Source organism: Rattus rattus, chromosome 5 (assembly GCF_011064425.1).
Source record: "Rattus rattus isolate New Zealand chromosome 5, Rrattus_CSIRO_v1, whole genome shotgun sequence".
NCBI classification, from domain to species: domain Eukaryota; kingdom Metazoa; phylum Chordata; class Mammalia; order Rodentia; family Muridae; genus Rattus; species Rattus rattus.
This window is the reverse complement of record NC_046158.1, coordinates 28,049,189-28,064,515: the sequence shown is the minus strand read 5'-3', so window position 1 is coordinate 28,064,515 and position 15,327 is coordinate 28,049,189. Positions and strand designations below refer to the sequence as shown.

The 15,327-nt window shown below is 44.4% G+C and overlaps 1 protein-coding gene across 4 annotated transcripts in view; it reads right to left on the bottom strand.

Moving 5' to 3' along the window:
- Positions 1 to 2,457: 2,457 nt before the first annotated feature.
- Lypd6 (LY6/PLAUR domain containing 6) overlaps positions 2,458 to 15,327 on the bottom strand; it is a 138,191-nt gene continuing 125,321 nt past the window's right edge. For all 4 annotated transcript variants that reach the window (XM_032903272.1, XM_032903269.1, XM_032903270.1 and 1 more), the window contains 2 exons: positions 4,594 to 4,724; positions 2,458 to 2,863 (listed from right to left, as the gene is read on the bottom strand). In XM_032903272.1, coding sequence (XP_032759163.1) covers positions 2,696 to 2,863; positions 4,594 to 4,724 — 299 coding nt within the window. In that variant the 3' untranslated portion in view covers positions 2,458 to 2,695. The remainder of the gene's footprint in view (positions 2,864 to 4,593; positions 4,725 to 15,327) is intronic.

The window sequence follows — 15,327 nt, the reverse complement described above, 5'->3', positions numbered from 1 at the left end:
CCATACTAACATGGATGCTGAAGAAAGTCTAAAAATAAATATGTAGAGCATAGGTTAATATACACATCATGGCTCTTTGCACTGTAAGCCATCACCAATGGTGAGGTCTAATGGAAAGTTTAAAGTGACTACAGTCACATGGGTAACTAGTCCTGGACCTTAAACATGAATGGTCCCACCTTGGTTTCTTGGTGCTGGGGGTGGTGAGCAAATCCACGATCTTTCAAGAGAATTAAAAAGACACTTTGAAAGGCATTATGGACGTATGCAGCACATGTGTACAATGGCTGCCATTACTCCCCAGGTGAGGACAGTCTGTACCCTTGAGAATCCAATCCCTGAAAACCAGCCAGGGAGGCTCTCGTATGGTCAGTCCCTTGTCTCTTGTTCTGATTGCATGCAGACTTGGCAAATGTCAGTGGAATGTGACCATGCACAAAAACAGTACTTGCAGACATGTACGACATCAAATTCTCATTGTCTTATAGCATCTTTAGATGCAAGGTCAACTACCTCCTCTCTTTACGAGAGGATAAATAAGGAAGCTATAACTTTACTCCCCAAAGGAAAAGTGACAACTGGGGACACATGCAAATGTCATCCTGAAAAGCAGGATACGTTCTATATGATAGGATGGGGGAAATTCCCATGAAGTCAGGCCTAGAGTTTTTCCTAGCTGAGAAATTCCATCCCCCCTCCCCCATTTTTTTTTCCCCCATTTTTTTTCCCCAAACATGTCGCATCCCACATAAACTAAATCTGAAGGAAAAGGCTTCATTTATCAAACTTCCTTGAGCCTTGGGACCTTCATGTGTACACATCAATAGGTTCTGTTCTTACAGAATTGATGTAGGGTTATATGGCCTAACTATGTAAAGTGCTTAGCAAAGTGCCGGGCACATAAGAGGTGCTTACTATACGTCTTTCTCTCCTGCTCTCCCATCTGCAGTCATAAGCAAGAAATCGATAAGCCTGTCAAACTCTTCATTAAGGCTGGTGATGCAACATCAATGATTTGCATCAGAGTTTCTGCCGTCAGTTCAGATTTGGTCCCTGAGGGGGTGGGGGGAGTCTCATTTGAGCTAAAGTTCTCTGTGCAGGGCAGATATATTTTAACATCATTGACCTCTTCGAGACATAGCTCCGCCCAGTTCCCTGTGGACACACCCCACAGCCCTGCAAAGACGGACACACCAGTGATGGCCTTCACCCTAATATTTCTCAGGCAACCTTTCTGAGGAGACAATGAGGCAAACCCTTGAGGCAAATGCACAACTCTTGTTCATAGCAATAATTTTTTTCCAGCATCAGTCCTAGGATCACAGATAACTTCCCATGATAAGGAGTGATGACAATTCCTCCCGCTGTTGAAAGCGAGCATTCTGACTGATATTTTGTGGAGAAAAAAAAAAGAATTTTTTTTTGAAATATAGTTTTCAGTTTATACCATACAAAAATAAATGTCATTTAAAGAATTTACATGGGAGAAGAAAACAACTATGCAACTTCATAGGTCAAAAAAAATACACGGACAATGAAAGCCTTTCCTCCTACTTCAAAAACGGTAACTGAGAGAAACAAATCTTAGCCCACCGTACTACTTATGATCAATCTTTTTCTCATTCTAGCACAGGTGTGTTCTTATCTTATTGGTCTAATGAGAATTTAGCTCAGAACTTTCTCTTTTAAGTCACTGTGATTGTGGAAGGAGACAGCTCTTTGGCAGTAAATACTATGGAAAGAGAAAGACTTTTGCTTAGCCATTTCTGAGCCTTCAAAATGAACTAAGACTAACCTCACAGAGCTTCCTTTTATTCTAAAGTCCTCTCTCTGACTAGATCAGCTATATCTGAATGGAATGCAACACCTGGAGAAAATCATCCCATTCATTTAGTAACTTTTTAGATGCTACTGGTCCACCTGGAATCCGGGAACTCGGGAAGCATAATTAGTTCCCGAGTCAAGGCCAATCTGTTCAGTTACAAGAGGGGATAACGTCATCTTGAGGATGCTAATTTCATCAAGTTGAAGGAAATCGTTCTCTTTTCACTCCTACAAATACGGCAAACTTTTATAATTGCTTTTTTTTTTTTTTTTTTAATCTTCTACAAAGAGCAGAGGGAACAGGTTTCCCAATTTTGAGATAAGAAGGCTGGGGAAATTAAATCGAGCAAAGCTCTTTCTCCTTTTTCGGGGACTCCATCAGAATCTCAAAAAACGATTCCATTTATTTTGGATTTAGTTTTAAACTTCTAAAGCTCTAGGTGCAGGTGTGGTTGCAATGAAACCAATGGTTCTTTACTCTTTTCCTGAGGAGAATGAATATCTCCTGTATCCATAGCTTATTCTTCAGAGGGCCCAGGACCTCCTGCAGCTCATGCATGGATGCTGAAGCAGGAACCCCAGACATCAATAAACGCAGAGCTCTTTCTTGGAGCAAAATCACAGATCCGTGGGGTAAGAATCAGGGTCCATATCGGGGACAGGCTGACTCAGGTGGGGTTGTGGTTAGGCTGGAAATGACAGCTCGGGAGGGAGCAATGCTTGCTCTTCATAGGAATGCTAATGGCTGGCCGTGACGACGTCTGGGGGTGCTGTGGTTGCATTGTTTCGCTGCTGCCAAGCCGATGACTCATGCATGACTATGGCCACGGTGAAGCCCACAGAGCTCACCTACATTGGGTAGGGAGGGTTACTATAAGGTGAGTCCCAGCCACACCCACAAGCAGGACACAATCACTGACACACAGTGTGGGTGCCCGTTTGTCTGGTTTATAGGGGATGTGGTGGCAAATGTGGCATCAGTGTCATTTCGAGGGAGCGGTAGATTACAGATATTTCCTTCACAGCAGGAGGTGCAGATCTGAAAGGAAGAAAGAAAACAAAGGGTGAGGAGAAATAAGCCCGTTTCAGAAGGAGGCAGGGACACTAGAGGGAACAGTTTACTCTAGGAAAGGATTGCTGCCTGACATTCATGAAGGCAAGAGTAAGATCCCATCTCAAAGCAACAAGCTCAAAACAGAAAGGCAGATTGCAGGGCACCTCCCCTGGGCTGCTAGGCTTCAGTCCTCTGAGGTACCAGTTATTCTATCTCGGACATGGACATGGGAAACTTGCCTTCTTTCCTAAGAGGCTCTTCCTGACAACAGGAAGTCACTGTTAAGAGGGTAACGCTTCCTCTTTGAGACATTCAGTGAGGATGACTTGGCAATGCCTTGGGTCATGTGACCCTGAATGCTTATCTTCCTTAGAACTATGGCTATGGTTGACTCCATTCTCTTGCATGGGAAACATCTGAAGGGTCTTCATTTATTCAATACCCGTGCTTTCTACTGCTTTACTCTTGAACCGTATAAAAGAAGTGAACCTAACGGTTTATTGACAGAAGTTATTTTGTGCCATGGCCACACGCTGTATTGACCAGCAGCCTTAAAAAACAGTGGGGGGCTTGTTAGAAATGCAGAATCCCACACCTTACCCAGCACTTGGGCAACTGGAATCTGAATTTTAACAAGATCCCAGATGACTTGGATTCATAAGGTGGTTACCATTCAATCCAGTTACTAGTTAGGACAGATGTAAACCTTTAGCCACAATCAACGAGTCCCAAAGCAGCATAACACTGAGTCAAGACTCAAGGGTCAGAAGCGAGTTTGACTTCCACTCCATTTCTCTTTTACTAGCTGTACTGACACAAGCAACTGAGATATTTTTAGAGTTTCAGTGCTTCTCTTAGTTTAAAAAAAAAAATCGCAACAATGCTTGAGAGCCGAGCCCAGCTGTTGGAAGGGTTAGGCAGCAACCTTGTTTTGGCCTTTCTTCAAAGTAGTCACAAGTAGGCAGATGACATTTTAAATTTTAATTCTTAGTGTGTGTGAGAAGTCGCTTAAAAATTGTTTCTGCAGCTTAAAAGTTGAAAGCAGCCCCGGGTGACAGTGCTGTTCCAAGAGTACTGACAGAGGGGGTTTCCCTACACCCTAGGGAGATGGTCTGATAGGTGGGTAGATGTCACGTAAAGGCCAAGGCATGACAAGACCATCCAGGCAGTGCCAACCCATTGCTGCAACAGCGGGACTCCAGAGATACACAATGCTGGCTTCTTCATAGTTTCCTTCCTGGATGCCCCTGAAGCTCACTTTACAAAGAATGCTCTGTGTACGGGCACCAGCTAAAGTTTAAGGGGGACCTATCCACAGGACAATGGCTTTCTTATCACCTATTGTACGATCAGGTGCTAATGGAGAACGTCCCTAAACTGGTGGGACCCCAATAACGACATGCACCCTCACTCTGCAATATGCTTTCAGAATATACTGTTGCCTGCTTCCTTAGGTGGATGACTTGGAGTAGATGTCTGCCATGCTCCACCAAGATGTACACGAGTGGTCCCTGACCCTCTCCTTTCAGGACTCTTCTGAGGGAAGAGAGGCTTAGGATAACCTTCAGCATCCTCTGAATGTGCTCAGACACACCATTTGCTTGTCCTTTGCTCTGCTATACACTGGCATTCTTCTAAAGCAAACAGGGAAGCAGGCAGCGCCATGAACACTGAAGAATCCGCTAAGGGCAGCGAGAGGTAATGTTTTCCCAGACCTTGTAGCCTTCATGCTCCGAGTATCGGCAGCCTGTGGATAAGCACTCCTCCAGTGGGACACAGCGTTTGGTGACAGAGATGCTGTTCCCTGTGACTTCCATCGTGTGCTGAGTGTAGCAGTATCTGGTGTCTGTCGAGAGAAAATCTTAACTGAGATGGGAAACGAAAGCCGGGCCTGACTGAAAACACAGTAGGCTGTTTACCCAGATGCCCCTGAAATTAACCTTATATGAATGTTCTAAATACAAGCACGTTCGGTTTATGGGAACTGAATCATCAAATGGCTGATACCAATAAAGACGTTTCCTAACCCAGGACCCCAATAGGGAGATGAACTTTTACTTTTCAGAAAGTTATCAAGATAAATTATTGCCTGCTCTCAGATGAATGACCCTGAGAGCCTGCCACGCTCTACTAAGGTGATTCCCAGGAAGGTACAGCAGCACACAGGGTGGAAAGAACCTCCATGCTAAGATCCACTTTGCAATGGCCTTCTGCAGAACACTGGTCTCTCTGCCCATCATAATCCCCCAACACAGGATACAATGGCAGAAGTCTTTGCCTTTCCACACACTTTGCGGTTGATCTTATTTACATCCTGAGGGGGTGAGTGCTTCAGAAGACAGAAGGCTACTTCCGGTGCTGAGAACCATAGGGGTAAGAGTGGGCTAAAAGAAAAGGTGGGGGTGTGAAACAACAGGCTTTCAGAAGACTTAGGAAGATTATAGCCAGTGTGCATGTGTATGTGCGTGTGTATGTATGTATGTGTGAAGTATTCCTGCATACCATCAGAAGAATTAGAAATGGATACATTTTGTTTGATAACAACGGTTCTCGAACAAAAGAACAAACCTGACCATGGAAACAGCCAGATCTAGAATGTTCAGACTCAGCAACAAGATAGGTCTCCAAATCCAGGCAACCTCATTTCTCCTATTCTGATTTCCATGCACCTCGGGTAGATGGTGGCCACTATGCAAGTCTATAACCCTTCTTTATCTCGAGGACAAAGTCTTCCAGAATTCCAGAGAGAATTTAAGAAGGAAAATGGCATCGCCGATGTAATTATTTATGACCTGCAGGCAGCATGCAGCAGAGTGCTCTAGTCCCACTTCCACATCCCAAGAGGATGAATAATTCTTAGGAAGTGTCACTGAGCTGTTTTTCATCCATATCTTGGCTCTAACTCTGGACGCGTTACACATTTGGGGTACTTAGTTGCTAATATGGAATTATGATCTTCTATGGTATTATTTATTAAGCAATAAAAAATCCCCCGCATCAGATTCTGTCATGATTTTGGCATCTTCTAGCCAAAGAGCGAATGTTCAAAGAAGAACGTGTAAGATATTAGGTCCCTAGAATACAGACCACATTGAGCCTTCTGAAAAAAATGCGGACTTGGGGGATTTCAAATGTCTTCCTAGACTTACTCACCTCACGGGAATGCAGAACCAATCAGTTCTGAACCTGACCAATGGCAGCTCCTTTCCCAGGGTCACCCTGCTGTGGATGTTTACCCCTCTGGGGCCATGTTCCTACATTGCACCCCGTCTGGAATTCTGCTTCCTGGAGTCATACTGGGGCAGTCTCCAGCCTGCTCAGGGTCCTGGCGAGTGCTTTGGGATTAGGCTAAGTGAGGTCATCTGGGGGTGAACATCTGGCAAATCCCCAACCCCACCCCTGCCCTCAACCCCTAAGCCCCGGCCTCTAATTTAAGGTGGAGGTGATTGGCTATTGGACGAAGGGGAGGATGGTTTCTCATCTGCCTCTGTTTGGCAGGCTTTAACAAATGAAGACCAGGGGCCTAAGAGTTTACTTTGGCATCTGAGGAAGGACATTTATGGCTGTGGCGGGTGCACCTTTCCCACTCCCACTTCAAATGTTGTAGAAGGCAATAAAAGCAGGAATGTTCTTATCTCGTGTTTCTGCTTCGCTCAGGCAACCTGAGCAGCTGCCAGGGGCCGTGCTGCTCAAAATGTAAATGCTCACAGTTACCATCATGCCCAGATGGAATACGTAAATCAATAGAGACTTCAGTTTGGGAAAACTAGGTTTGTCCCTCAAGTAACGGACGATCTTGTCTGAAATAAACCTTAAGATAACGATTGGTGAGCTGGATGCAACTACTTTTTCTTCATATTTTTCTCCTTAATGTACTAATGGGAAGTTTATTCCTCCACACACAAGTGGTTCCAGCAACTGATTGAAATATCTTTTGTGTGTGTGGTGTGTGTGTGTGTGTGTGTGTGTGTGTGTGTGTGTGTGTGTGTGTGTTTCAGCAAAATGTACAAAATCCTAGCCTCTGATAAGTTAAGTTTTGCCATTCTGTGGTGAGGGGAGATCACTGAAAATCCCGGGAAAGAATATCCTCTGAAACACCATCCTGTGTAACCCACAAAAAAAATATGTTGAGAACTTCTGTCATCTCTCATAGTAGAGACCCTGACTCTGAACAGCAGCTCCTCGGGGCGTCCGCTCCATTTCTTAACTTGCAAAGGCCCCAGGTGGATCGTGAAACGTTAACGTAGAGAAAAAGGTTCTGCAGTTAAATACGGTTTTGCAATGCTCAAACAAAGCTGAAGTGGTTTCAGTGGTGCACATTTTGGGAGTGCCTTCGATGTGTACCGCGATCTGTGATCGCCAAGGGTGTGCTGGGGCAAGCAGATGGAATTTCCCAAGCAGAACCAGGTGAACCACGTGTGGCTTATTACTGAGCCGGAGCACTGATCAAAACTGGGTTTTAGCCACAGAGCATGGCTCTCCATGCATTCTGAATAATCCTGGGGTTGGTAATGAGGTTATATGAGAATCAAGCCTGCTGATAACTTCACACTAAAAGGATTTCAAAGGCTTTTATCTAAAAGATAAAAGATGGATTTGAATTTCTACCAGGTTAGTTTCAGCCTCTAAAATCTCGTATTCTGCAACTGCATAGTAATTCCCAGAGGTTGAGAAGCCAAACTCTTTAACTCACAGTAAAGTCAGAAATAGGAAAGACAGCTTACTCAATAGCTAGAAAGCACAGAGTATAATTTTCACCTCTCTCTCTCTCTCTCTCTCTCTCTCTCTCTCTCTCTTTTTCTCTCTCTCTCTGCTTGTGTCTCTGTCTCTCCCTCTCTCTCCTTAGTCAGGTTTTGAAATTTAAAACCAGTTCACAGCTTTCAGGAACCCGCCATTATGGTTTCCAACAAAAGAAACTGCTTCAAACTAACTACACCTGAGATTATTAAAATTAGGGGGATATCATTTGAAATGTAAATGAATAACATGATTAATGAGAGAGAGAGAGAGACAGAAAGAGAGAGGAGAGAGAGAGAGACAGAGAGAGAGAGAGAGAGAGAGAGAGAGAGAGAGACACAGACCACCTATGCCTGTGTGGAGGAAAGCACTTCTCCGCTGCCTGTGATTCTCTGTGGCTGAGCTAGTTTGGGTTTTCCACAAAGATGTAGAATGTTTAAAGCACCGCTAGGAAACAATTCCTCAGACGCAAGAAGGTGAGTGGGAAGGGAAGAATTGCAGCAGCAGCAGTGCACGTTTACTGGAAATCAAGAGCTAGTGGCCGGCCTGGACTCCTTAGTGTCATAGAGCTCAGCATCTCCAGTCTGGACCGCTGCTCAGGCAGCCACGGCTCCCCAGGGCTGGAGGTGCAGGGTCTCTGCGATTCCTACTACGCTACTGTTTAATCACCTCTGTGGGATTTCCCATCTAGATTGCACAGATTTGTCTCTCTGTCCCTGTTTTCTCTTCCAAGGCCGTTTTTAACCAGACTGTAGACATTCTCTACGGCTCTGTCCTTGACCTGCTTTTTGCTTGAGTGACCTCAGATTCACCTCCTTAGTCTCCTTCTTGGTTCATTTCCCGGACACTGCCAATGCATGTGACACTTCATGGGTCTGCAAGGAAAACCCTTCTCATGCTGATTATCTCCATGCGTCAACCCCAGGAAGTCACCACCTGGAATGTGACACCCCTACGCTTCCAGAAAATTCGAACCAAACCAGAAATGCTCCAAATCTAAATCTCTAAATTCTCTGAAATGTCTCCGTTACACATTTCCTATTGCAGGGTTCCATTACTTCCTGTTTGGGTCGGAATGACGTTCTAGAAAACTGACAAGTATGTACAATTTGGATTCACTTTTAAGTAGTGAATATGTTCCCTTAAAGAGCCTGGAGACGCTGGCTTTATCGTTGTTATCAAAGTATCGTTGTTATCCATATCCACCTACATGCCTAAATACCCCAGCCATCACTACAAACAACCTCACTAAAACTTGGCAGACATCTTGTAAAACAAGGCCTCCTTTGCAAATTGAATGTCAGGCGATGTGAAACTTTTCTATCGTCAAACAGTGGGAAATGCTGGGTGTGTGGATGTTTCTGGACAGGAAAGCCAAGAACAGGAGCTGAAGAGGGCAGAGACCTGACAGACAGCAAACATCTGGGCCAGTGGCTCTCAACCTTGCTAATGCTAGGACCCCTTAACACAGTTTCTCATGGTGCGCTGACCTCCGAACCATAGGATCATTTCCAGTGCTACTTCACGACCACAATTTCGATACTGTTAAGAATGTAAGTATCTGTGTTTTCCGATGGTTTTAGGCAACCCTGTGAAAGGGTTGGTTGACAGGCAGCTTGAAAACTGCTGGTCTGGGGTATCCTTTCTGGTCACCAGTTAAACTCCATGGATCCCAGCGGTTCAGTTCTCTTCCTTGCCCTCCAATCCGTTTTATGACTGAGCATTTTCTATGGTTCTGCTTTCAAACCAATGACTCTGTCCTGCGTTGTCTCAACTCTGTTGGGGTAGCTGCTGAACATTTTTATTTCAAGTACAGTCATGTGTTTTTTTTTTTTTTTTTTTCACGTTCAGAAATTTTCATTTGGCTCCTCTCATACTTTCCATTTCTTTGCTATTTCTAGTGTAACTATGATTACTGAAACATTTTTTTATTGTCACCGATGTAAACTTTTCTTCAGGCAAATCTCCATATCTCTCCCTCAATTTGGTATTCACTTGTAAGAGTTGGGATCTGTCAACATCCCTCAAAGACTTGTTGATCACCAGCCTCTGGCGTGACTAGGAGGTAGTGTGTCCGGGGCCACCCGGCCTGCTTATGCCTTTCTTTGCCTGAGCTAGGCACTTCATGGGCCCTTGTTTCCAAGTAGCATACATGAGGGTTGCTCCCAGCCAAGAATACTGAGACTTCCTGGTAGCTTGCTTCTACACAAGAATGAGTTTCACTCTATTGTTAGTTAGAAACTTCTGGAAATTGAAACTTATTGTAGGTAGGAAGTTTTTGGGAAATCAAAGCTTATGCCTTTGGTTTCTGATGTGACATATGTTTATCGTTACCCTGACTACCAGTTTGTGTTGTGTGATTTTTCTGCTTATAAGCAAGCGCTTTTTGCTTGATTAAATGAGACTTGATCAGAATACTGTCTTGTCTTCATTTCTCCCACCTCTTGTCCCATCCATCCCACTCCCCTCTCTCCAGGGTCTCCGTTGATGTTCCCATGGGCTGGGACAGTAGTGGGGCCTTTAAGAGGTGAATGAGACCTTGTGAGGAAGTTAGGTCATCAAGGATGTCTATCTCACCAACTGTCCCCACCCCCAGCCGCCACTGTCAGATGAACAGCTGGCTCTACCATGGCTCACTACGCTGAAAGACTAAACTTAACTATCATTCAGATCTCCAAAATGCCGAGCCTCAATAATGTTGCCTCTTTGAACAGTTTGCTGCGTCCAGACACTTGAAATGCTTTCCCCTCAGTTTGAGATCTCTCAGGCACAGTGAATGATTTTGTAACTGAAATCTGGACCTTTTCGTATGACACTATAACATTCTATATCATAGGAAACCTCCTGGCTTGAGACTGCTAGGACTGAGAGTCCTCCCCACCTGGGTTTTACAGATGCTGTTCAGAGTATGAGGAGGGGCTTATTGCCAATGGGTGGTGGGAGACAAAGTTCAGACTCCCCACAGACCTGATTTTTATACCAGATGGTGGAGTCAGATGTCTAATATCCAGCACCATGCTCTCTGCTAGCAATGTGGGGAGACCTCATTACTTGTCCTTCTCTACAACCATCCTAACAGGGTGGAACAGCAGAGTACAGCCTACCATGAACTAAAGGGTGGTCTCTGTTCCCTTGTGCTGGTGGAGGTGGAGTTACAATTTTGTCTGTGATGTTTGCTACAAGTAATGGCTCTATATAAATGTCCCGACCCCATCTAGGCTGCCACCTTCTCAGGCGGTTGGCTGGAGAAAGGAAACTTTCATTAGGGTTTATTGCGTTGGTGTTAGTCAGCTTGTTCTTAGTCCTAAGTCTAGAAAGAGTCCTGGGAAGTCACCACAGCACTACAAACAGTACTACTGCTCTTTGGGTCCTGACGGCCATAGCTGGTGTCAGTGGCCTCCTTCTCCACCTATGTTTCTCTTTCATTTTGGTTGGTACACAATGGTCAGGATTTTACTTGCACTGAGTAAGGGACACAGAAGAGAGCACCAGTGGCATGTCCCCAGCAGGGAAAGCCTTTATCAACTCTGGCACTAGGCTAGATAATTCTACTTGTGTAATTCTAATTCTAGATAATTGTACTGTAATGCGATCTGATGCCTTCTTCTTGTGTGTCTGAAAAGGATAATAATGTACTCGCATATATTAAAAATAAAGAAATCAGATTCATTTAGCATCTCTGTGAGAACTATAATTGTTGTGTAGTATAGCCACTTGGGGGAAATTGTTTGCTAAGATACATGGTTTGTGCACTGTAGTGTGTTCAGCCATCCATATGACCTCTTCAGACTGGATGCCCTCAAAGATCTCCATAGCTATTCCCATGCTGGGTGGAGTCCTGGTTCGGATCCATGAAGGATAACATCCATGCTTGTTGCCGCCTACATTCCTACAACATGCAACATAGCCTTGCACAACCCACAGGTCCTCAGTTTATTATGAAGATCAATGTCGAGACAGGAAGGACACATTTTCCCTGCTCTTCTGCTCATAGCTTAATCAAATTAAAACATTTTAATTTATATCTGGGATACTTATGGCACCTTTACCATGTCTGTACTTTGAATGAACTCATCTAATTTGTTTAACATCTCAGGCTGGAGAGATGGCTCAGTGGTAATGAGCACTGACTGCTCTTCCAGAGGTCCTGAGTTCAATTCCCAGCAACCACATGGTGGCTCACAACCATCTGTAATGGGATCCGATGCCCTCTTCCTGTATGTCTGAAAAGAGCAGCAATGTACTTGTATATATTAAATAAATAAATAAATAAAATTTATTTAGCATTTCTATGTGAACTATAACCTTTGTGTAGTGTAGCCACTTGGGGGAAATTATTCGCTAAGATATATTAAGAGTATACTCTATCAACATGTTATATACTTTCTCTCTCTCTCTCTCTCTCTCTCTCTCTCTCTCTCACACACACACACACACACACACACTACACAACATTGGTAAAAGGAAATGAAAGTTCTAGCATACTTATAGAGAATTACTTGTGCAGTGGAAAACTGGAGACTACAAAAAATGCCCACCGTCATCAAAATAAAGAAATTAGGGCCTCTATTCACATAACAGGAAGAACAAATGGAAGAGATTTAGTAAGGTAAGTGTATCTCATATAAAACTGAGCAAAAGGAATCAGAAGAAGAACTGAGAAGCCAACACAAGACAAAGCAGATCTATATTACTGGAATTTGGGATGGTGGCATATTAGTTTGTTAGGACTGCTATAAAAGCTACCAAAGAAATGGACTGCTACCAAGGCTTTTCTTAAGTTTTAGAGGCTACAATTTTGGAATCCAGCTTTCTTCTGAGGCTGCTTTCTGTGGCTCATTGATGGCTTCTTCTCTCCATGTGTTTGCATCATCTCTCCTCAGTGCCTCTCGAGATTCCAATGTCTTCTTCAGAGGACACTAGTCATAGGGGATCAGCATTCACCCAATGATGTCATCTAATCTTAATCTCTGCTTTAAAGACTCTGTCTCCAAATTGTCACATTCCTAGGGCTGAGGGGTGCGACTTTCAATACAGGGATGGGGCATGTGCTTCATTCAGTAATGGTGACCCTTCTCTGTGGGGAAAGGACAGAAATAGGCACAGGAGAGGCCTCTGAGATTTTGGAAACGGTTACTTCTTAATGCAGGTTCTGCTTCCACCGTGTGCTATGTTTGTGAGAAAGGTGATGCTGTTTGCTCTCCCATGAGTGTATCACTCCATAATTCCAAGCTTGGTAACGGAAAGGCACTCACAACAAAAGCAAAGTAACCCACGAAAGGATGTCTGCAGACTTAGCTGCCAGGGAGCCCAATTACTTACTGCTCGGCCTAATAGGAGCCACAGAGCCTCTGATGCCCAGCCATTGGTTATCTTCTTGGCTCTTGGACTCCTACCAAAGGCTCTCCAGAGACCACCTGCCACTAGGTGTTTTTGTCTCCAAGACAGAAATTAATATAGTAAAGCAGGTGTTCATCAACCTGAGTGACCACTAGTCTCTTTTCTCTTGTACCTCCTGGGCAAACTGCCAGACAACTGCATCCCCGTTTGTCTGTCTTTCTTTCTAATTTATTTAATGTAAATAATTAATTTAATGTTAAGTAAATTTCTCCCTGCATATACATCCGAAGGCCAGAAGAGGGCATCAGATACCCTTATAGATGGTTGTGAGTCACCACGTGGTTGCTGGGAATTGAACTCAGGACCTCTGGAAGAGCAACCACTGCTCTTTTTTTTTTTTTTTTATTAACTTGAATATTTCTTATATACATTTTCGGAAAGTGTTATTCCCTTTCCGGTTTCCGGCAAACATCCCCTCCCCCTCCCCTTCCTTATGGGTGTTCCCTCCCGACCCTCCCCCATTGCCTCCCTCCCCCAACAGTCTAGTTCACTGGGGTTCAGTATTAGCAGGACCCAGGGCTTCCCTTCCACTGGTGCTCTTACTAGGATATTCATTGCTACCTATGAGGTCAGAGTCCAGGGTCAGTCCATGTATAGTCTTTAGGTAGTGGCTTAGTCCCTGGAAGCTCTGGTGGCTTGGCATTGTTGTACATATAGGGTCTCGAGCCCCTTCAAGCTCTTCCAGTTCTTTCTCTGATTCCTTCAACGGGGGTCCTATTCTCAGTTCAGTGGTTTGCTGCTGACATTCGCCTCTGTATTTGCTGTATTCTGGCTGTGTCTCTCAGGAGCGATCTACACTTCTGCACTTCTTTGCTTCATCCATCTTGTCTAATTGGGTGGCTGTATATATATGGGCCACATGTGGGGCAGGCTCTGAATGGATGTTCCTTCAGTCTCTGTTTTAATCTTTGCCTCTCTCTTCCCTGCCAAGGGTATTCTTGTTCCCCTTTTAAAGAAGGAGTGAAGCATTCACATTTTGATCATCCGTCTTGAGTTTCATTTGTTCTAGGCATCTAGGGTAATTGAGGCATTTGGGCTAATAGCCACTTATCAATGAGTACATACCATGTATGTCTTTCTGTGATTGGGTTAGCTCACTCAGGATGATATTTTCCAGTTCCAACCATTTGCCTACACATTTCATAAACTCGTTGTTTTTTGATAGCTGAGTAATATTCCATTGTGTAGATGTACCACATTTTCTGTATCCATTCCTCTGTTGAAGGGCATCTGGGTTCTTTCCAGCTTCTGGCTATTATAAATAAGGCTGCGATGAACATAGTGGAGCACGTGTCTTTTTTATATGTTGGGGCATCTTTTGGGTATATGCCCAAGAGAGGTATAGCTGGATCCTCAGGCAGTTTAATGTCCAATTTTCTGAGGAACCTCCAGACTGATTTCCAGAATGGTTGTACCAGTCTGCAATCCCACCAACAATGGAGGAGTGTTCCTCTTTCTCCACATCCTCGCCAGCATTTGCTGTCACCTGAGTTTTTGATCTTAGCCATTCTCACTGGTGTGAGGTGAAATCTCAGGGTTGTTTTGATTTGCATTTCCCTGATGACTAAAGATGTTGAACATTTCTTTAGGTGTTTCTCAGCCATTCGGCATTCCTCAGCTGTGAATTTTGTTTAGCTCTGAACCCCATTTTTTAATAGGCTTATTTGTCTCCCTGCGGTATAACTTTTTGAGTTCTTTGTATATTTTGGATATAAGGCCTCTATCTGTTGTAGGATTGGTAAAGATCTTTTCCCAATCTGTTGGCAACCACTGCTCTTAACGGCTGAGCCATCTCACCAGACGCCGCCCCCCATCCCTGTTATTTTTAAAAACATCAACCATACTTTTTCTTTTTTCAGAGCTGGGGACCGAACCTAGGGCCTTGCACTTGCTAGGCAAGCGCTCTCCCACTGAGCTAAATCCCCAACCCCATCAACCACACTTCTCCATTGGTATCTTTCATTTCTGAGAGCCTATGTAGCCCAGGCTTCCCTTGAATGCCATTCCCTTCCTCTGCCTCTCAAGTCCTGGGATCACAGGCATGCACCACCAAGCTTGGCTCAATGAGCCACTCTTCCTAATGACAGGTGACACATCCACCTGAGGAAGCTCTGCCTTCAAACAGGTTAAGAAAGCACATGCTCATTGCTAGGCTGGGGCGAGAGCGATGCCGGAAAGGTATGTAAACAGTAGTGGAGATTAATGAGACTTCCGGGCAGACGGGTTAAAGCAAAGACAAGATGGCAAAAGCAGGAAACGGATGCTGCCCATCTGAGCTCAACGCCTTTCTCCCTGCTGGGACGAAGTCCTCA